The 22,713-nt window shown below is 54.9% G+C and overlaps 2 protein-coding genes across 2 annotated transcripts in view; one reads left to right on the top strand and one right to left on the bottom strand.

Annotated features, from left to right (window-relative positions):
* Positions 1-25: 25 nt before the first annotated feature.
* On the bottom strand, positions 26-5,298 carry ASB6 (ankyrin repeat and SOCS box containing 6). The gene is made up of 6 exons (XM_027104571.1): positions 5,048-5,298; positions 3,831-4,012; positions 2,690-2,796; positions 2,481-2,589; positions 1,667-1,753; positions 26-1,564 (listed from the first exon to the last, which is right to left on the bottom strand). Exons 1-6 carry the CDS (start codon positions 5,158-5,160, stop codon positions 897-899), a joined length of 1,266 nt encoding a protein of 421 aa, XP_026960372.1. The 5' UTR covers positions 5,161-5,298; the 3' UTR covers positions 26-896.
* A 17,212-nt stretch (positions 5,299-22,510) lies between these two features.
* Positions 22,511-22,713, top strand: part of PRRX2 (paired related homeobox 2) — a 47,118-nt gene continuing 46,915 nt past the window's right edge. Inside the window, exon 1 of the mRNA XM_027104570.1 lies at positions 22,511-22,713. The gene's annotated coding sequence lies outside the window, so the exon portion shown is untranslated.

Raw genomic sequence — 22,713 nt, 5'->3', positions numbered from 1 at the left:
GAAATGTTATACAAGGACCTTTAAGGCCAAGGGAAATCAGTTTAATTTTATAATATATCATTCGGTTGTCTCAGCTCATCTCCCAGGCATTTACACAATTCACAGTGACCCCCTGTGTGACTTGCAGACAGCCTGCTGAGGGCTCAGCCCAGGGCGGAGGCTGGCTTTCAGTCTCGGTGGCTTCCTCCATCAGATGATCCCGCACAAAGCGAGACACTGGAAGGACAGCCCCTGGCCATGCATGATTGCTTTGTAGAACGCATGGTCCCCAGAACCCCAGGGTTGGCACAAACAGCTGCCGCCAGAGCACAGCCCTGCACCCTGGGGGGCGACCTGGGCCCAGAGCTGCAGACGCCGCAGGAGGCAGCTCAGCTTCCTCCCTGCCTGCCCAGAAGCACTTACTTTCTGACGGACTCTGGAGCAGAGGCGCGTGTACAGGGTCTCGGCTGGGCTGCACCCCGCGGGCCCCTCCCACCTGCTCCGGCCTCAGCCGCGTCTCCACGCAGAACAGGCCAGCTTCCTGCAGCCCGCAGGAGGGCCCGGTCTCGGAGCTACCCTGCTTCTCTAAATGCCGGGCGCTTCCCTCAGACTGAGAGGGTACAAACGTGTCCCAAGTCTAAACCCTGTCCCTTGTTCCACTGTGGGGTGAGACTTGGGGGTGCTGCCAGAGGGAAGCGGGGGCGGTCTGCCTGGAAGACGGAAGCCTTTCCCCACTGGGGTGCTTGCAGCTGCCGGGTTCCCCCTGGCTTTCTCTGTCCTCAGTAAGGATCCAGTCTCACCTCCAACATGCACCTTCTGACAGACGGGGCTGAAGGTTCTCCCCTAAGGCTGCCACAGGTACTTAAATCCACCAACAGGTTGAGCTGCCCAGACCCTGTTCCCTGCAGTCGCAGCTGTCAGATGTCGTCTTCGACGGTGCCACTGTGCTCACTGAGGAGATACCACTTGAGCCTGTCGGGCAGAGGCAGGGCCTTGACCTTCGCGTCCACAGGCCACGGCTGAAGGTAGAGCCGGATGTAAACGCGACACAGGTGCTTGAGGGGTGGGGGGTAGCTCTCCAGCTGCCTCAAGGAGAAGTGAAGGGCCTGGATCTTGTCTGCCAGGCTGCCCACGGGATGGATATCGAAGTTTTCAGGCAGCTGGAGTTTGTGGGAATTAGTCACCATGAGATCCAGGACGGTCTCAGCTTTGCGCAGCAGGTCCACGTGACTCTCGTCCTCCGCGCAGCCTGGGTGGGAGCAGAGCCTCTCGAAGATGATGTGGAAGCCGGACCAGCAGGACGCGCCGTGGAGGGAACAGTTATAGGCGGCCCCGGACTCCAGCAGGAAGCGCAGGAGAGGGAAGTGCAGCTTAAAGCTCTTGAGGCAGATGTGCGTGAGGGACTCGTGGGCTGGGCACTCGCTGGGGTCGGCGCCGTGAGCCAGCAGCAGCTGCGTTACTTGGAAGCAGAAGCGGTTGATCAACTGGGCCTCCTCTTTGTCACCTCCCACCGTCTCGCCCAGCAGAAAGATGATGCAGGTGAACACCGTGTCCCCGTCTTTGGTGGTAGCCTTGACATCCGCCCCTAGAAGAACCAGGAGGGAGAAGAGACGGTGGGAAGAGGCCTTAAACCCTGGCAAAGCCATGCTTCGTGTTCCAGGGGGCAGCATGGAAGGACAAGGCTCACCTCCTTCCAGCAAGAGGCGGATGTTCTCAGTGTTGTGGATTTGCACCCCGTCACTGCTGGCCAGAGCATGGAGCAGAGCAGTCTTTCCTAGGGAGGGAGAGTGAGGGGGGGGCAGTGGGAGGCCGGGAAGCCGAGGTCAGGCCAACCCCAGAGGTGGAAGGGAAACACAGACCCTTGGGACCAGAAAACGAACTTCAATAATGACTGACCTCTCTCACCTGGGGCTGAGGGTGACAGGTTTCTTTCTTTTGAATTTTTTGAATTTGTTTATTTTTTATATAGCAGGTTCCCACTAGCTATCTGTTTTACACATGGTAGTGTATACATGTCAATCCCAATCTCCCAATTCATCCCACCACCAGCCCCCCTGCCACTTTCCCCCCTTGGTGTCCATACGTTTGTTCTCTACATCTGTGTCTCTGTTTCTGCGCGGAGGATGACAGGTTTCTGGCCATTCTCACTCCACTCACACAAAAATGGGAACAGAAGGGCCAGGGAAAGCAGGACTTTTCTAGACCCTGAGATGCTACCTGAGACCCAGGCTGGGTCTCTCCCGACAGGGAGCCCCGTCCCTCAGAAGCTGAGCACACAGGTACCCCATTTCCTCCTACAGATGCCCTTACGGGACCGATGACGCACTGCCTCTCAAGCCTCGGCGAGCCAGCAAAATGCACCAGTGTGCGCCCGGCCGTGCTGTGCCATCAGAGGGGCCGCCTCCAGCCTGCCTGCCAAGCCATCGCCCCGGGTTACCCTGGGTAACCCCACAAGGCAATTCGGCCCAGGCCCACCCTGCTCCTCTACAGGAGGCACCCACCATGCTTGTCGGCCGCGTTGACATCTGCTCCAAGGTCCAGGAGGCGCTGCAGGCAGGGCAGGCGCTCCGGCTCCTCGCTGGCCAGGTCCAAGGGGCTGCTCTCGTGGATCTGAGTCAAGAAAGCACAGCCGCGTCGGCCCGGGGGCCTGTGAGCTGCTCAGGGCCCCGACCACATCCCCCCTTCAGAGCAGGCCGGACCTGGCTCTTACCCGGTCCCTGCGGTTAATGTCGGCCCCGTGGCGCACCAGCAGCTCCACCATGTCAGGCTGGTTTCGCAGGACGGCGATGTGCAGGGCCGTGTAGTAGGTGACCGGGTCTGAGGGCACAGACACAGCTTACGTCAGTCCTGCCTGTCGGCACATTCTCGCAGGGTCCCAGGACCAGCCTGGCAGCCCAGCCGCAGTGCTCCGACCTAAGGGCTCCCAGCACCACGAGGGGTCGGGACACAGCTGTCTTCGTCGGACAGTGCATGGAGTCAGGCCTAGGTTTGGATCCTGGGGCTGTTCTGATTAATGGACATCGTACTTAATCCGGGTCTTAGTTCCTCCTGTAAAATGGGACCTAAACAGGGCTGTTGGGAGGAATACGCAGAGTGACAGCTCCGTAAGTCTTGCAATAAAAGCCAAGTTCTCACAGCTGGGTCTCCCAGTGGCTGACTTCACAATGCCTCCCCCACCTCTCTCAGCTCTGTGACCCTCCAGGAGCCTAGAAGCCTCTGAGCCTGTCCTCAAATGGGGAGGGGAGACACGCCTGGCCACATCCTGTGTCAGCACAAAACCCCCAAGTCGGCCCCAAGTCAGCCCTGCATGTCTCCTGGCCGACTCTGCCTGCCCTCCCAGGGTGAAAGCGAAGAGGGAAGGAATAATGGCTCCATCACCACCCCCAGCACACAAGCTAGAAGCCAACAGCGTCCTGCTGTCATTTATGCCCAGTGAGTCTTATCTGTTTTCCCCTCTCCCTGTGGCAAGAACAAGAACGCAAGGTGGCTCAGAACGAGTGTCAGAAAATTACATTCCCTGAGCTCTGGGCACAGCGCCAGCAGCCACATTTTCACGTTAATGGAGGCAGGGATTTAGCTGGGAGCTGGGGGAAAGTTTGCTAAAGCAATCACATGGTAGAAGCAGTGACAAACTCGCTCTTGATCAGAGGTGGTTAAGGGCCATTTGAAAGCCCGCAGGGGGATGGGAGGCCACCCAATGTGGGTGTCCTTAGTCATCACCCGTGACATAAATGAGGGAAGTATCTCCCCAGAGAACAGTAAAAGCAGACCCCGAAGGCTTGGCCGCCCACCCAAAGCAGGGCCACACTTAAGCCACCTACCCACCCCGGCCCCTCTGGGCTCCAGCTGACCTTCGAAGTTGAGGTTGGCCCCATTCCGCAGGAGAACGTCAGCTGCGCGCGTCAGTCCCAGCTCAGCCATCTTCAGCAGGGCGTTGCTCACGCCTTCCTGGTAAAATGGAGAGTGGGCTTTTCTCTCCAGCAGCTCAGTGAGAACGAGGATCCGGCTCTCCTCGCTGGCGACATAACTGGGCCTGGGGCAGGAGAGAGGCAGACCAGTTGAGGGTGGGAACAGCAGTGGGACCAGCTGGCTGGGTACCCTGTGGGCAGGTGGCCTTTAGTCTCCTGCTGTCACACACAGGCAGGGCCCTGGCTCCGTGGGGCTGAAAGTCTCTTTAGAAAAGGTCGGTGGTAGAGAGGGCCAAGCTGGATCTGCTCACTGGAGCAGACTCCTCGGGTTTGCTGAGAAAGGACTGGGGCTGTCTTCAGCCTCCCTCCAAGCGGCCCAGAGAATCTAGCCCCTGGCTTGGGTACAAAGCCTCATACACCTGGGCTGTTGGCACTGAAGGGAACTCTTGTGGCCAAGATCAAGTACCAGTCACTGACACCCTCCCACCGCAGACAGTGACTGTCCCTGAGCGGCAGAGGATGCCAGACCAGCCCAGGCAACCCCACAGCCAGGGCAGTCAGCAGACCTCCTCCCTCGCTCACACCCAGGGACGTCTGGTGTTCCGAAGGCTGAGCGCACACAAAGTCCCAACCCACCTACCTCCCTCGCCAATTCCAACGGGTCCCCAAAACGCACACCTGATCCCCCTTTCCTCTGCTCTTTTCTCTGTTCCACCTAATACACTATTTACTTAAGTTCACTTATGACTGTCGGTCTCTCTCCTCTGGAGCACAAGCATCATGAAGGCTGGGGGTTTAGCTCACTGACGTAGCCCTGAACGATGCGCTTTCTAACACCGTTCCCACCGGTTCACGGATAGACCCGCGCCTGTGCAAACTCGGCCATGGAAAGCGCATTTCGCACTGCTCACAGATTCCACCCTGCTCCTCTGCAACTCCAGGTGGAGGGCACAGGACAGGCAGGGCGCAGGGTGGGGCCCTGAGGCGGAGGCCCTACCGACACCCTACCCTCCGGCCCTGCCTGCGCTAGCTGGGAGTCCTCACCACCGCCGTCTGTCTTATCTGTCAGGTGGGGACACCGCCCGCCTCGCCCCGCCATGTTTGTAGTGACAATGAAAGGGATGCAGCTCCGGGTCGGAGGCGGGAAGGGAGCGAGTTACCCGTCCAGGGGCTCCTGCCGCTCGGGGTCCTGGATGCCCAAGGAGCCCAGAATCGCATCCACTAGCGGCTGGTACTCGAAGATAATCCTCCGGAAGCCGTGCAGGAACGGCATTGCGGCGGCCGCACCTTCCGCCGAGGCCGAGACGCCGATTGGGCACGTTCCGGGGGCCGCGGTCTCGGCCAAGCTTGGCCACTGCTGGTCCAGTCCCCTCGCCGGCCAACTGCACCGCCCAACCAACTGCTCCGCGCCGGAAGTAACACTGGAACTTCCGGCCCGCTCCGGCCCGGGAAAGAGAGCGGGGGACGACAGCGCCCTCTGCGGGCTGGGAGGACCGCGGCGCGACTGGGCGCGCCAACTGGGGGTGTCTGGGGGGCGGCCCTGGGGGACTGCAGGGCGCGGACCTGCAGCCCAGCCGGATCCCAGCCCTTGGAGGGCCCGTCCCTTGCCTGCCCGGCCCGGCTCCGCCCTGCGATCCCGCCCGCGGCCGCTGGGCGTCGTCCGAGCTCCGCCCATTGAGCGAGCACACCGGCTTGACCCCTGTCCAACTCCTTCCCGCGGTGGAGGTGACTCGAACCCCCGGCGCCCGCGAGCCGCCATGGACTCGGGTCGGACCACGGCTGGGCCTGGCTCTCGCCTCGCCCCACGCTGACTGGACCACACCCAACCCGACGGGCGATGGGGATGATTCCTGAGTCTCTGTCCCCTGGAGCTCCTGGCCCCGCAGGCTGCCGTCTCCTTCCACTTTCCGCCTTGATGGACTCAATGAACTTCAATTTCTTCATCTGTATAATGGGGATAATCAAACGCACGCGAGAACCTGGATCAAGAGCTCTGTCACTGTGGGTGGAAGTGAAGTCTAGCAGGAAAGAGCCCAAGCCTGGGGCCACTTTTCTGGGGTGTAGGCATCCGGCCTTGGGCCTCGCATTTGAACCTCCACAACCTTGAGGCCCACAGTGGAGCCCTGATGTCTTCGTGATTCTGGAAAGTCCGTTATGAAGAGGTGCGCCAGTCCCAGCTGTGCCCGTGGCAGCCCTGGTCTCCCATCTACCCCCACTTCCACCACATGGGCGTGGGAGCTCTCCCGCCTGGCACCTGTCAGAGGCAAGCGTTGTTGAGCGAAGTAGAAAACGTTTAGAGATGAATTTAAAGACAACCCCGTGTGTCTATGATTAAATGTAAAAAGATAGATAGAATAAGGCTCCCCTGCCAAGAGCAAAAACAGTCTTAGCAAGAAAACCCAGTCCAAGGTATTCCAGGTCCAGCTATGGGGACCCAGCAGCGTGGAGTACACAGCAGGGGCTGGATAATTGCTCACTGTTATTATTGTTCAGTTTACAAGGTTGTTGTGCATATCAAGTGATGAGCTATTAAAATCCCCATCAGGCCTCAGAAGGCCTCGTTTTGCCTGCCCCTCCGTTGCCTAAAGGAGCAAGAAAGAGGGGTGGGGTTTAAGCCCTGTTAGGACAGGCCAGCTTAGGGTTGCCAGAAGGGGCTCCAGACCAAAGGGTCCCTGGTTCCCAGCACACATCTGCCTTGGTTCTCACTCCAGGAAGAAGTATCTTCTCCTTAAGTGAAATTGGGACATTTTTTGCTCACGTCGCCAATTTCCAGCTTGTCTGGTAAAATCAGAACATCGGGCACCTGGGCCCAAATTCCTACCTGGCAACAAGGTGCATCTGGATGGGGCTTTTCTCTGAAGTGCCTCAGTCTCCCCAGACGTTACCCTGGGGGTTTGGGAATGTCTGCCCCTGTCTGAAGGATCCACACCCCACCCCTCAGTTGATCCCCAGGCCCTGAATGGTGCAGCAGCCCCCAGGTTTCACAGCCCTATTTGATCCCGGGTCACTTGCTCCACGGCGCAGGTGAGAGCCCCGAGGGGCCTGGAGAAGGCTAGAGCACGTGGAGGTAACTGGAGGAGGCCCACCTAGAATGGGGTCCAGGGCAGAACTGGGAGTGGTGGGCACAGCCCGGTCTGAGGCCAGCTTCTGCCCTGGCTTCATAAGGCTGTGGTAACAAAGCACCACAGACTGGATGGCTTCAAACAACAGAAGTGTATTCTCTCCCAGTTCTGGGGGCCGGAAGTCTGACGTCAAAGTGTAGGCAGGGCCGTGCTCCCTCTGAAGACACTAGGGAAGGTTCTGGCAGCCCCGGGCATGGCTTTGCTTGTGGCAGCGTCACCCCAATCCCTGCCTACCTTTGTGTTCACGTGGCCTTCTTCCCTGTGTCTGTCTCTCTGTCCAAATCTCCCTGTCCTTCCTAAATGGCGCCAGTCACTGGGTTTATGGCACACCCTAATCCAATGTGAGTTCATTTTAACTTGATTACCTTTGCAAAAACCTTATTTCCAAATAGGATCACTGTCATAGTTTCCACAGGGTTAGGACTTGAAAATATCTCTTTGGAGGACACAACTGAAGGTGCTCCAATGGATGACCCCAGGCACGGCCCTTCTGGTCTCTGGGCCTCAGTTTCCCCACCTGTAACCTGAAGGCCCTTCAGCTCTGACAGTGTTGGAGCCAATGAAGAGGTCCTTGATGTCACCGATGGGCTCTACCACCAAGAAAACTATAACTGTCTTGTGATTAGGATGGTGACAATCATGAATCCACTTTTTTTTTTTTTTTTTTGGCTGCCTTGGGTCTTCGTTGCTGTGCAGGGGCTTTCTCTACTTGCAGTGAGTGGAGTCTACTCTTCGTTGCGGTGCACGGGCTTCTCATTGCGGTGGCTTCTCTTGTTGCGGAGCACGGACTATAGGCACGTGGGCTTCAGTAGTTGCAGCACATGGGCTCAGTAGTTGTGGCGCATGGGCTTAGTTGCTCCGCGGCATGTAGGATCTTCCCAGACCGGGGATCAAACCTGTGTCCCCTGCATTGGCAGGCAGATTCTTAACCACTGCGCCACCAGGGAAGTCCCAATCACAAGTTAACTTTTATTTACTGAGCGCTTTTGATGTGCCAGGCACTGTGCTAAACACTTGACATACTAATCTTAATACACACCCCCTAAGTAGGTGATGGTATTAAACCCGTTTTCAACAAGGAAACTGAGGCTCAGAGAGGTTTGGGTGCTTGCCCGATGTTAAACAGCTAGGTTGGGACTTTAACCCAAGGTTGGGGGAGCTCTTCCATATACCTGGCCTCAGGTGCCCTGCAGTTCCTCTGGTTCTGGGCCTGAGAGGGTCTGGATATGCTGGAGGGAGGGGCTGAGCCCTGCTCTGTCACAGTCCTTGGGCACCACACCATGGAGCAGGCCCTGTCGCCTGCCCGTCTCCCAGGCTCCTATCTTTAGAAAGCTCCATGACCCATGACCTCCTTCCTATCAGCAAGGGCAACCCTGTTTCCTCCATCTGCCTCCTATTAAGGCTCTGTCGCTCAGAGCCTCTCATTTCAGCTCTGAACCTTCTCTTTTTTCCCTGCCACTGCCTCTCACTGCCCTGTCAGCCCGGCTGCTTCCTGATGCCCAACTCCAGGGTTCTTAGCAGGCTGGGGTTGGGGGGCTGGGGCCAAGCACCCAGTGCTCAGACCCTGGCAGCGTCTGTCCCTGCCTCCTTCTCCTGGGGCAGTTTGGGAGTCACTCTGACTATCCAATGCACAGAGGGGGATAACCTTCATATATAAAGAACTGTTAAAATCAACAAGAAGAAGGCAAAAACACTAAGAGAAAAATGGGCAAAGGACATACACAGGCAAGTCAGAAAGGATGAAAAACTACTGTCAACAAACATAAGGAGAGAAGTTTGGCCTCTCTAGCCCAACACCAACAGTGATAATAGCTGACATATAAGACTTACCATGTGCTTGACTCTTCCCTATAGCAGCTCAGCAAAGCAAGTTACAGAACAGTAGGTACTCTCTGATCCCACTTAGGAAAAAGTGGTGTGTGTGTGTCTGCGCACGCGTGTGTGTATGCATTTGCTCGTGGGCAGGAGTAATTCTTGACGACCCTGTGCTGAGATATGAGTGGTGATTGTTTCTGGGTGCTGGGATCTGGAGAACTTTGATCTTCTTTGTGCTTCTCTGTGTCTTCTACCTTCTTACCAATGAATGTGTCTTACCTGAGACTGAATCAGCCAGAGGCAGGGGATCAGGCCCTGCACACTTTTACACCTGGGGTTGAAGGTAAGGCCGTGAACACCAGGGCAAGGTCCGTCCACAAAACCTTTTCTCCTCCCAACTCCACCTAGTGACATCCTTCCCAGCACACAGGCCTTCCTGATCCCGCACCCCTGGGCACCCCCCCCCACTGCCCTCCCCAGTCCTTGGGTACCTCAGGGCCCAGCCTGATCGTATGAAGGATACGTTGATGACAGCAGCAGCCTTTGGTGCAGTGAGTCCTGTGCCTTGGGAATCAGATTAGAAGCTCAGCACGGATGTCTCATCAGCTCGTCATAACGCTCCAGGAAGGAAGTGACAGCAGGATTCCCGTGTCATAGTCTGGGAGACCAAGGCTCAGAGAGAGAACTGACCAGCTCCAGGGCAGCTGGCTAGCGAGGGGCCTCCGGGACTCGATCCCGAGCCTAGCCCTTAAGGGCTCCCTGGACCCTGGCTCAGGACACCTGGCCCTGCCCAGCCACGGTCCCCTGCACTCTCTCCTGCTTCCCTCCCTCACACACTCATGCTCACCGGTTCACACACTCATACAGATTCTCACACACAGGAGCCCTCACACACCCACATGTGCTTGTGACACCGCATTCACACTCAGAAGACATTCTCACACGCAAACACTCACTTGCTCAGACACACAACCATGCACGCTCGTTCATACACACACACACACACACACACACACACACACACACACACACACACGCTCAGGGCAGGGGCTGCAGGAGGGGTGGTGTCACGGCCCCGGCCCGGCACCCCACCTTCCTGGTGCCCCCTGTCCAGGAGGGGCAGTAGGCAGCAAGGTCTGTCTCTTATAAGGCCCTGGAGAGAGAAATTGAGTAAAAGGCCCCCCTTTTATTTCTCTCTCTCTCTTTTTTTTTGATTTGGCAGAGTTTCCATAAAGTGAGATATTTGGAAAACGCAGCAAATCTGCCGCAAGGAATATGCTTCCCCCTCTCCTTGGTGGAACCTCCAGCTTCAGGCCTGGCAGCGGGAGCAGCAGGCGGCCTGGGCGGACTCCTCCAGTGCCATCTTGGGGCCACCGCCCTGGGCTTCCTTCTGCCTGTGCCCCTCCTCCTCAGGCCAGCCTTCCTCCCTCTCCTTTCCCCTCCCCCACACCTGACCCCGCCCTGACCCCTGACCCTCAAGACCCCAGGAGGCCTGGCCTGCTTGGCCCTGTTTGGCCACCGTCCCCATGCTGAAGGGCCTGGCCCTCTGTGAGCTCAGGGAGGAGCTGAGGGACCAGGGGACCGGGATCCGGAGTGGGTGGCAGGGCCTCAGCTGGGCCAGGGAAAGACTTTCCTGTCCCCTCCCTCATTCCATTTGCTCTCCAGCACCCAGGAGCATTTTGAAGACCCCAACACCCAGGGACATCTCAGCTCCCAGTGGCCTTCCCTGCTCCTCCCCTGCCACCTGTGCCCTCCAGGAAATCTGGCCCTGCTGGCCAGAGTCCCCTGCTCCAAGGGCAGCCTCCTCCCTGACTTATCCCCCCACCCCATTCCACACCCAGACACTGCCAGGTGGTCCCAATGCTTGGCCAGGTGTGGGGCCTGTGAGAGCCAGTTATGGGCTGGGTCAGGCCCTGGTGAAGCCTCGGGTGGGCAGCCCAGAGCCTCAGAGGGGAAGATGAGGGATCCTCCCTTTCTCTGCCATCCTTGTGTGCCCACATCAGAGGCCCCACCTGACCCCCATCCTCTTCCAGATGAGGTGGGTCCTTAGGGAGAACAGGGTGAGAAGGTGCTTACAGCCTGTCTTAGTCAGCTCGGGCTGCCGTACAAAGTACTGTAGGTTAGGTGGCTTCAACAACATATATTTATTTCTCACAGCTCTGGAGGCTGGGAAATTCAAGATCAAGATGCCAGTAAGGTAGGTTTCATTCCAAAACCTCTTCTCTGGGCTTGCAGGTGACCACCATCTCCCCATGCACTCACATGACCACATCCTGGTCTTATAAGGGCACTAATCCCATCACGGGTGCTCCACCCTCATGACCTCATCTAACCTAACTCCTTTCAGTGGGCCCACCTCCTAATACCATCACATTGGCGGTTAGGGCTTCAACATACGAATTTGCAGGTTGGGGAACGCAAACATTCAATTCACACAGAGGCCCTCAGGCCCCTCGCCTCAAGACAGGAGGGAGTCTGGGGCCTGGGCTCTGGCCTGGCCCTCTCTCAGCCTCACTGCTTCACTGGCACAAGAAGATGGTGGTTGCAAGGCTCACCTAGATTCCTCCCCACTCCAGAAGTCAGGGAGGGGTCCTACTGAGAGTGACCCTTAGCTTCACGTGGGGGAACCATCCCAGGTCTCTCCCTGGCACAGCCTCTCCACCTAAATACTGATCAGCCTGCCTATGCCTTTCCTGTCCCTGGCAAGCAGGTATGTGTGATCTTGGACCCGGCCTTGCCCTCTCTGAGTCTTGGTCTATCTCACTGCCAGATGGGTTCGGAAGGGTGCCCAGGAGGTCCGAGCCTGCCCCATCTCTGGCTGGTCTGTGAGCCCGGAGTACTGATCCCAGACTCCCCATCTGACCCCTGCTGGCACCCACGTGGCATCAGTCCCCAGCAGGCCGGCCCAGAGGCAGAGCTCATGGGAGGGGACCACTGGGCCCCCTCCAGTCACTGCAGCTTGGACCAGGCAGGTTCTGCCAAGGATAGGCTCGGGGGTGGGGGTGGGGGCAAGGCTCAGAGCCCTTGGGGATGGAGGGGGGCAGAGGTGGGCGCAGGACGGGTCCTTTGTGCTCCGGGGAAGCCCCCTATTCCACCCCCCTGGCCCTGCTTGGCAAAGCTGACGGCAGGAAGAATCCCGTCGGCCATCCGTCAGGGAGACAGAGTGGGCCCGTTCAAGGAGGGGAGCCGGGAAATTTGATCATTAAGAAACCCTCCTGGCTGTCTGGGGGAATTTAATTAAATTGCTGGAGAGGGCTGTGAGAGAGAGCCACATCTGGAACCAATATGCAGGCTTTGATTTTTTTTCCCTCCTCTCTCTCTCTCTCTCTCTCTTTCTCTCTCATTCCCTCCCTCCCTCTTCCCATCTCACTGCTGTAAAAGGGAACACAGGAGAGCCCTAGAGTACTGGTTCCTCTGGGACACGATTCCTGGCAGACAGAGACAGAGGGAAACCAGAGGCAATGAAACCGTGGTGGAGGCCCAGACAGAGGCAGGAGAGGAGCTGGCTGAACGCTGAGACAGAGGCAGGGACGGGAGAGCCAGGAAAGAAGAGGTGGGGCGGGTGGCCGGGCGGTGCCCGGGGATGTGGCCTCAGAGGCGTCGGCAGTGACAGGAGGTAAAGGTCTACTTCACAGACCAAGACAGGAAGTCCCAGAAAATCCCAGAAAACAACATGCCAGGCCAAGGGTCCCTCAGGTAGCCAGCATTTATCAAGCCCCTGCCCTGCTTGAAACGCATCGTGGCTGAAGCCTCCTGACACCCCTGAGGTGTAGCTACAGATGAGAGGGAAGTGACTTCCCCAAGGTCACAGAGCACACGAGTGGCAGTGCCGTGGTTTGATCCCAGGCCTGTCTGATACTGTCTAGATGTGCTGCCTGGGTCACTGTGATGGTAATCGCTTCACTGGGCAGTCAGTGCTGGGCCCAGGTATAGGCTCTGGGGAGAAACAGTCAGTCTCTCCGGGCCAGAGTTGGCTAAGAGAGGAGATGTAGACAGAGGCCTGGGGGTCTCTCTCTTGCCCCTGTGGAACAGGACCCTCCAGGCCCCAGGCTGCAGCCCGGAGCTGGGTCAGAGCGGGTGCTCATGGGCACGGGGCCGGGTGGGCGGCTTCCCAGCCTTGAGCCCCATGGCTGAGCCATCTGACGCTGGCCTAGTCCCCTTTAAGCCAGACTCCTGCATGTTAGCAATCCTGCCCCTGGTCTCCAAGCTTACTGCCCCCTGCCTCCCCCAGGTCCCAGAGTCCCCAAAAGGCCCCCAAGGCTCCTGCCAGCCAGGGCTGTAGGGGAGGAAAAGGGTCTCCACTCTGGGGTGACCACTCCTGGGCTATTTCCCTTCCTCCCCTAAAACCCAACACCTGCCCTGCAGCCTGTGCAGCCTGGGGGCCCTTCTCTGATCCCTCTTCCCCCCGCCCCGCCCCCCCCCCCGGATGGCTGAAGTTTACCCCGAGTTCAGTATCCATCTTCACTCTTCCTCTGTAGGGCAGGAGCCAGCTCCAGCGTGGTCCGCAGCTTAACCCCGGGTCTAGCCCGGAGCAGGCAGAGGAAGGAGCATGGTGCCTATTTGTGGAATGGATATCTCATGACCTTGGTACCTGCGGAGCAGTTGAAAAATGTAATTCAAGCTCTTGGCTTGGAGAGGAAGGTGAGACACAGCGGGACCAAAGAGGATGCTTGGAACAGGTAAGGTTGGAGGCTCTGGGCATCCTTTGCACATGCTGGGTCTCCTGCCTGGCTACCCCTAGACTCTGTCTCCTGTCACCTGCTAAATCCTGCTCAAGCTTGAAGAGTCAGCTTCCTTAGGGAAGCCCTCCCTGATGCCCCTCCCCCAGCCCTCTCCCCTGTGGAGCCTGGACCTGCTTACTTCTCTGTTGAGATTGGCTTATTGACTTCTCTGCAGGACTGGGCTGTCTGGGTCACCACTCTATCCCCAGTGCCCCAGCCGGCTCCCAGCACTGGAAGGCATTCAATTAAAAAACGTGTTGATAGAGGTACTAAGCCCTGCGTTTGGGTGAACCAGCCTGTGAGCTGGGGTGGGCTGGGGGAGGGGGGACAGGCCAGCTCCTGCCCTCAGGCTCTGCTCTAGGTTTGGGGGAGCAGTAGTGGCGGTGACAGTGGCCGCTGCTCTAAGTGGATGTGCTCTGCGGGCTGGACACCAGGCAGATGCTAGGGAGACCCAGCAGCACCTTCTTGCAGCCGCCAGGTGTGCATGTAGTTATCCTCCCAGTGAACAGATAAGTAAAGGAAGCCTTAGGGAAACTGGGGAGATGGGGGAGGTTGGAAAGTGACCAAGTTGGGACCGGAACTCGGTTCTGTCTGGGGCGGTCATGTCAGTTCTGTCACTGACATAACCACAGAGCCATATTTCCTCGTGGGCCAGGGAAAAAAGGACCCCGAGGGGCCAGCACTGAGCAGCAGAGGCAGCTGGGGTGGAGGCGGGACGGGAAAGCCGAGGACCGAGGACCAGAGGCCAAAGGGCTGTACTAAGATCTGGGTGATCAGACGGGGTGAGGGCGCGGGCACACAGTGCAGCGATCGAGGCCCCGCGAAGGGGGGGCAGCGGGAAGAGACGATGGCCGCCAAAGCAGCCGGACTGCAGGGCCATCCACCAGCCCTGCTAATCCGAAACAAACCAAGAGGGAGTCGGCGTCCCCCTTGGAGGCCCTGACAGGGTGATGATGTACAGAGTTTTAAATAAATGTATCTCATTAGGGACGCGTTGTCTGGCAAGAGAACAATGATGCTCTTCCCCCCTCCCTGCCTCCCGTCCCTCCCCCCATAAGAAAAAAAGGAGAAAAAGGAGAAAAAAAAAATCCAGCGCTATAGCTAAAAAGGAAATTGCATTCATACAGATTGTTTTATTTAAAAAACCTTGACCTCCACTTCAAAAAAAGTCATTAGACATTCTCCTTCTCAAAGGCCGCCGGAGCGATTACAGGGGGGCCTGTTCATTTCTCAATGACTTACTGTTCCTGGCTGCTTGGGGAAATGTGTGAGGAATGGGGAGTAATTTAAGGCTCCCTGCAGAAAGGTGTGTAAATCTTTGCATGTCTAAAGAAACTTTACCAGACCGCTAAGTCAGAGGAAAAGAAAACTGGAAGAGTCCCCCACCGCCCCTCCTTTTTTTCCGTTTCTTTCCTTTGGAACCCTGATCTCTTTGATCGTAAAAATGGTCATATTTCACCCCCAAAATATCAACAATCAATGAACTAAGGAAGTGGGGGCCCTTGGAGAGTTTCGCCGCCGATTAGGCCCTTGGTTTAATCATTTAACGCCTGCCCGGATAGTGCAGGCTGTGAACACACTCTCCTGGCGAGGGTTCAAGCGCGAGTTATAAATAATAACAACGATTAGATCCCCAATTAAGCTGGTGAGCGGAAAGCCTCAGCCCTGTCCTTCAGCCCCACCTTGTCCTCAGCCACCACGGGGGCCCCATCGTGCACAGGCCCTCACCCCCATGCTGAGTGCCAAGAAGAGCCTCGTGTAGTTCCACTCTGCTCTCTGCAGAATAATCACAGCAAGATCTTTCGGGGCCCGTGAGGGAGTGAGGGCAGGGCCCGAGGGCTCCGGAAGCCTTTGTGAAGGCTGGGGGCTGCCCTAGGCCTAGGCCTGTGCCCCTTGCCCTCGCATCCTTCCCTTGACTCCTGGGGAAGGCAGGGCGGGAGGGGGTAGGGGCAGTTCACCAAAAGAGAATTCTGGAGATCTGTGGGGTGGGGTGCGTCCCAAGTTTGGTCCTTTCCCCTCTGAGCCTCAGTTTGTCCACCTGTAACAGAAAAGAATTCTCCAACAAGGGCCAGCCTGGGAGTCACGTTAGTCCCAAGAGCGCAAAGCTCATGACTTGGAAGATGTCTTCGTTGGAACAGAGTGCCTGGCCCACCAGAGCTGAGCCTGTGGTGCTCCAGCTGCCGAGGTTGGACAGCAGCATGTCCTCGGAGAGTCCCACAAGGTCTATGGCCTGGTGCTCACTCAAAATGCCTCAGTATATAGTAGGTGTTCAATAAATCACTGTGGACAGTTCAGGACTGTTTCCCATTGGCCCATCTCCCTGTGAAGCCTACAGCAACCCCCCACCCAAGGCAGCAGAGGGGTTGTCATGAGTCCAGAGTATAAGTCACATGGGCACCACACCGTACCGTATACTGGGAGCCCTGCACGCAGTAGGTCCTTAATAGGAGCTTGTCTTTGGCCCCAGACCCAGATCCAGGCCTGTCCCAGCCCTGGGGCACCCTCGGGCCCCCAAAACCGTCTGAATGCCTTTGTGGCACTGGCCCAGGCATAGTGCACCACGCCAGCCAGGTGTGTCCTGGGCTGTAGGGAATCTGACCACCAGCCATTCAACCAGCCGTTCACTTTTGAAATAACCATATATGGAGCCCTACTGTGTGCTGGGTCAGGGCCTGCATCACTTCTCCTTTCTTCTCCTTTGCAGGCTCTGGGGACACAACGGTGAAAAGGATAAAGCAAGCAGTTTACAGACGGGAAGCTGAGGCTCAGAGAGGGAAGTACATGACCCAGAGTCACACAGCAGGTCCACAGCAGGCCGGCCTTGTATGCAGCCAAGTCTTCCCATTTAGGAGAGGTTCTCTCTGCTCTCTTGACTTTATCAAAGCCTTTTCTCACACTCATAGGTGCTGTTTATTGAATATTTTCCACATGCCGGGCTCGTGCTGGGATTTTTATTTACACAGATCATTTCATTTGATTCTCACAACAGCCCTGTGAGATAGGTGTCATTGTTACCTCCAATTTACAGACGAGGAAACTAAAACCCTGAGAGGTTAAGTGACCTAATCAATGTCACGCTGCTGGAAAATGTCCAACACAGGGCCACTGCATCAAAAAGATTTAAAATAAAACAGGAAAATGAAAAAGTCACGTGAAAGGAGAGGAAATGAGGAGTTAATACACTGACTTGCCACCTGGACAGATAGAGTTCTTGTGATTATGTCTTAACGTTAGCCCTGGGGTTCCTGGTGGCCAAGGCAGAAAGGGAAATGCAATGGGCTGTCCAAATCTCATTATTTGGTCTTTTTTTCTTTTTTTTTAGGAGAGACCATAATTCTTCAAGAGAAACAAACGAATTCCTAGCCCTAAATTCTCATGGGATAACTTGTTGTGATGGTTAGGAGACTGATGAACTTACCAGGAGACAGCTTAAGCTCTCTGAGTCTCGGTTTCCCCCTCCTCTCACGGTAGTTGTAAGGATGCTACGAAACAATATGGTTCGGTACATCACCTGGTTTACAGTAAGCCTCATTGAATATTAGCCCCCGCTATTATGGAACACATCTTTATCTTCGGATTTGCAGGTAGAGCAGAAACATTTTTCTAAGGGGTATAATATTTCAACCCTTGCCAAGAGCTGAGACCCAGTCACTTCAGCAGGATATCCTGGCTAGGAGGTCCTCAGGAAGGAAACTGAGGCTGGGAAAAGTTTGGGCAGTGAGCTGAGGGAGAGAACCAGATGTTCTGCCCCGTTGGGCTTGACTCCACTTCCCACAGGGTGGACCGGGGTCTGGGGTGAGCAGGGAGCCCTGCTGTGATAGCAGCCTGACACAATATTTACAGAACCCTGTGATCTGTCACGGTCACGCCTGGTCACATCTGAGTCACATCGTCCTGCAGTGTTTATGATTCCGCAGACGTGCAGCAGTGAACAGAATTTGGCCTGTGAGCCTCTGTGTGCTGTCCCTGCTAAACCATCTCTTTCAGAAGAGACTCTTGGGTTTGGGGCTAAGGGGGCTGATCAGGTGAAGAGAAAAGCTGCAGGATGCCATGTCATCCTTGGTCTTTGTTTTCCCATCCATGAAATGGGCTTGGTCCTTTAGTGACTGACAGTCAAGTGTCTTGCAGAGGTTGTTACAGCAAAAGAATGGCCTGATTATAACTCCATAAGAAACAGAACCATTCCACTAGAAAAATGGGTCGTGACTATAAACAGACATTTTGCAAATAAGAAATACTAGTAGCCATCAAAGTAATAACCTATATGGGAAAAGAATCTGAAAAAGAATGGGTATGTATATGTATAACTGAATCACTTTGCTGTACACCTGAAACTAACATAACAGTGTAAATCAACTATGCTCCAATAGAAAATAAAAATTAAATTTTAAAAACTTAAAAATAAGTAAGCGTTAAATATTCCCATTCAGTGATTAATTCAAGGTATGCAGATTAAAAGAAGGAAATTCCTTTAGAAATTTAAAATAAGTTATTGTTATTAACCCTCTTCCGCTGTCTGAGGGCAGTATGATGCTAAGGAGAAAATGGGCAGAAACCCAGAGACATTGACAACAGGATACAGAGAAGACTCAAGGGCCTGTTCTTCATGCCCAGCAGTGGTGATGGGAGCAGCAAGGAAATGAGTACATGCTACCCAGTGTCTTCCTGAAGTTCCTGGTCCAGGGCATCGAGGAGCTGGAAGTAACAGTGTTGCTGATGTGCAACAGATCTTACCGTGCTGAGAGTGTTCAGTGTTTCCTCCAACCACTACAAAGCTGTCCTGGAAGGGAAAGCCAGCTGGCCGTCAGAGTCACCCATCCCAGCATGAGGCTGTGCAGCAAAGAAAGTGAAGAGACAGCTCACGTGCACATTTTATTCATGTTAAATAAAACCATAAAGACTGTGCCGTCAATAGAGAAAATTAATAAAATAGCTCATGCACTTCCGGGGTAGAAATTGATACAACTTTTTTGGAGGCTACATAGCAATATTATCAAAAGTCTTAAATCTTTTTCAGTATCTTTGACTCAGTCCATTAGTTGTCTATTTGCTGCTGTAACAAATGATCACAAACGTCGTGTTTATAACAGTACAAAGGCATTATCTTACCTTTGCGGAGAACAGAAGTCCTGGGCTAAGATCAAGATTCTGCAGGGCTGCATTTCTTTCTGGAGGCTCTAGGGAAGAATCTGTTTTCTTGCCTTTTCCAACGTCTAGAGGCCACACACATTCCTTAGTTCATGGCTGCTTTCCTCCACTTTCAAAGACAGCACTGCCCAGTCAAGTCTCTTATATTGCATTACTCCAGCACTGACTTTCCCATCTCTCTTCCAATTTGAAGAACCCTTGTGATTACATTGGGTCACTCAGATAATCTAAAATGTTCTCCCTGGGACTTCCCTGGTGGTCCAGTGGTAAAGAATCTGCCTCCCAATGCAGGGGACTCAGGTTGGATCTCTGGTCGGGGAACTAAGATCCCACATGCCGTGGGGCAACTAAGCCCATGCGCCACAACTACTGAGCTCACGCGCCTAAACCAGAGAGCCCTAGCGCTGCAAACTACAGAGCCCACACGCTCCGGAACCCTTGCGCCACAACTGGAGAAGAGAAAACCCGCACGCCACAACTAGAGAGAAGCCCATGGGCAGCAACGAAGTCCCGACGGAGCCAAAACTAATAAATAAAATAAATATCTAAGAAAATGTTCTCCCTATTTTAAGGTCACCTGATAGGTAACCTTAATTCCATCTGCTACCTTAATTCCACTTTGCCACATCCACAAGTTCCAGGGATTATAATATGAACATCTTTGGGAGGTTATCTGCCTACCACATCCAGATATCCTATTTCTACGTATTTATTATCAAGAAAATAACTATGGGGAATTCCCTGGCAGGCCAGTGGTTAGGACTTGGTGCTTTCACTGCCGGTGCCCGGGTTCGATCCCCGGTTGGGGAACTAAGATCCCACAAGCTGTGTGGCATGGCTGAAAAAAAAAAAAGAAAGAAAGAAAGAAAAGAAAATGACTATGGATATATATTAATAGGGAATAATGTATCACTAGGCTTTCATTAAAAATAGTGGTGGACAAGGCTAATGACACAGTGTGCAAGTTATTAAAAAGTTAGTACAACATAGTTTGACTTTTATAACATATATAACTATCTCTCTCTATCTAGAATATAGATAAAAGCTAGAGAGATATACTCTAAATTTTTTTTAGCTCACTCTTTTTTCTTGTCTTATTGCTTCTTCTAGGTCTTCAATTCAATATTGAATAAATAGGATTATCATCAATCTCTTTCATTAAACCAACATATATGTATATAATACCTACTGTGTCTCAGAAATCTCTGGGAGTGGGATATATGTGTTTTTATTTTATTAATTTTATTTATGTTTCCTAAAATCTCCTAAGTATATTACTTCTGTAATAAGGGAAGTTAACTTTTTTTTTTTTCTTTTAAGCATGCAAGTTTTTGAGACTGGGGCAAATGTGCAGTTGTACTCGTGGTCAGGCCCAGGATCCAACCTCCAACAGAGGCACCAATTAAGGATCAGCTACTTCCTCATGGACTCCTCTTTGGAGAGCAGGGGCCCTCTCGGTTCCCTTCCCCTCCTCCCCAGCCCCACTGCCTAGAGCAGGGCCCGGCTCCATAACCACGCGTTGAACAGAGAAGTTCCAAGGGATCCTATGCTCCCTTCATTCCTTGCTCTGGGCTAGCGTCGTAGGATTTATCTAAATCACCATGGAAGTTATTTATCGTTTAGCTGTATCCCTTTCAGGTAATGAGTTCCATCCTTCCCAGGTTAACTGGAGTTTCCTTGGGTGCGTTTCCAGGCTGCGTCAGTCCTGGAGCCCTTGCCCAAGGGCTGAGCTTTGGAACAGCAGTCTACGCCTCTTGCCCCACTCTGCCATCCCCGTACCACCCCGGCCACCAGCCCCAGGACTGGCAAGGGTAGTAACAACCTGACAACAACAGCATTGATAATGCCAAGTTCACAAGGATCCTTTTGAATTGGCCCTTTTATTATACAGATGACGGATCAGACTCAGAGAGGACCAGCACGTGACCTCCTCAGGGCCACACAGCTAGCAAATGGCAGTGAACAGATTCAAATTCATGTGTCCCCCGCCCACTCCCCCCAGCTCTAGAGTCTGAGTTTGCCATCACTGCCCTCCACTGCTTCTTGGAATAAATGTTTTAAAAATGGTAACTGTGAACACCAATTGAGTGCTCGCCAGGTATCAGGTGCCCCCCATATATCAACCTACGCAATCCTCCTTAGAGCCCATTTTACAGTTGAGGCAACTGAGAGGCAAGTGGATTGCTAAGGTCCACAGCTGGGAAGTGCAGGGTCTGCATCTGAACCCAGATGATGTCCAGGCCCTTCCCAGCTCTGCAAGCTGATGCTAACAGTGTTCTGTGTTCTAGGCCACAGGCCCAGGATTTCACCTGTGATGGAATCCCCATAGTGCCCAGGCGGTAGGTACTTCATTAGACCCCTTCTACAAGGAAGGAGCTGGGGCTCAGAAAGGGACGGTGACAGGTTTGAGGTCACACAGCAGTGTATGGCAGACTGGACCTGGCACATGGTCCTTGACACCAATGCTGTTCTGAACGCTGGGCTGTGTTTTTCCTGGGATAAGTACCCCCACCCTTGGCTGGCTGGGTGCTCCAGCAGGGGGGAGGCCCTTCTAGACAGTTCCTAGAGCCCAGTCACTGCCCCACCCTGCTCAGTCCCTTAGAAAGTCATTCAGCCACTTATATTGTGGGCAGTGCTGCCCATCTTTCTCACTGGACACTCGTTGGGGCAACATTCCAAAGAAGAAGGATCTCATCATCTTATCACCTCCAAATCCTCAACCTACCACGCATGTGCCTCTCTGGCTAATGCCACCTTGGGGGACACTCAGCCTCATCTTGGGGGTGATTCCTTTCTGGGAAGAACTCTCACTCATGCAGAACCTGGGCTGCTGGTCTGCAAGTTTTCAGGGGGTGCGTGCAGGGTGGGTTTGCTGTGCGTGAGTGGGGAACGGAGATTCTGAAGGCCTTCTCCCTGTGGGCTTATCTTTGTTGCTATAACATTACGGCTCTACAATGGTGGCAGGGACTTCAGAGGGCCAGGCCTCCAAGCAGCCTTCCTGGGGAAAGAACTGTAGCATCTGGAGGGCTTACAGTCTCAGCTTCACCACCGGGGGCATCTTTTCTGTGCTTTCCTTGCAAAACAAAAACAAGAGCAGAGACTCAGGCTGTCCTCTCTCTTTCCCTGTCACCCATCTGTCAGTCTGGCTGTCAGTCTATCTACCCTCTGGGTGTAAACTAGGAATTCTGGGGGGAAACTCTTTCCTCCCGGTTTGGTTTTCCTTGGGGAGGGCCTGGGGCATTCTGGAGCTGGGCTCCGAGGTGTATGTGTTGGTGGGGGGAATGCATACACCCCAGAAGTTTGAGGATGTGCTGCTTTCTGGGGGAAAGTACCTGGGGCCAGGCGGAATGAACAAGGCGGACCCAGGACTCTCCTCCGTTAAATCAGGGACGGCGTTGGGGTGCATGGGGGGTGAGAATGGAGTTGGGAGTTGCAGACCTTCCCTGGCAACTGTCTCAGAGTCGCTCCCCCCTCCTCTGCGGAGGAATTTGTAAATGGAAGCGGGACTGCTAATCCCTCCGCTATCACCTCCCCAGCCACTTGTTGGGGGATTAAAAAAAAAAAAAAAAAAGACACACACACCCAAACACTGAACTTTCCCATTCCTCAAAATGTGGGTGGGGAGGGTGAAAGGAGGACACCCCTTGTTCTCCCCCTCCCCGCCGCCAGCCTCCAGCCTGGCTCAGGCGGGACCCCCTCCCTCCCCGCAGCCGGAGCGATGGGGGCGGGCGAGGCGAGGAGGAGGGAGGCAGGGGGCGAGGTCTGCTTCAAGAAGGGGCGTGTGGCCGGAGGAGCTCCCGTTTGAGCAACTTGGGAGCGAGCGAGGCGGCAGAGAAGGGGAGGGAAGAAAGTTGGTTTCCCCCGACGTCAGCGCCGGGCGGGCCGCGGCGGCCGCGGAGCCAGGAGGCGGCCGGGAGCGGGGCCGAGCGCGGGGCGGCCGGGGCGCGCTCGCTCCGACCCGCGCCTGCCACCCCCGCCTCGGACCCGCGCCCGCCACCGCCGCCGGCGACCCCGGGGCGG

This window comes from Aethalodelphis obliquidens, unplaced genomic scaffold (assembly GCF_003676395.1).
Source record: "Aethalodelphis obliquidens isolate GAN/ISIS:26980383/991018 unplaced genomic scaffold, ASM367639v1 scaffold7, whole genome shotgun sequence".
NCBI lineage: Eukaryota > Metazoa > Chordata > Mammalia > Artiodactyla > Delphinidae > Aethalodelphis > Aethalodelphis obliquidens.
The sequence above is the reverse complement of the archived record's forward strand: the minus strand, read 5'-3'. Positions and strand labels throughout refer to the sequence as shown.

Excerpts from the sequence above, each read along its gene's own strand:
- ASB6 (XM_027104571.1), bottom strand. The coding sequence starts at position 5,160 with ATGCCGTTCCTGCACGGCTTCCGGAGGATTATCTTCGAGTACCAGCCG. Across the intron at positions 1,754-2,480 it reads CAACGCGGCCGACAAGCATG|GAAAGACTGCTCTGCTCCAT; the intron begins GTGGGTGCCTCC and ends CTCCCTCCCTAG. Across the intron at positions 1,565-1,666 it reads CCGCCTCTTGCTGGAAGGAG|GGGCGGATGTCAAGGCTACC; the intron begins GTGAGCCTTGTC and ends TGGTTCTTCTAG.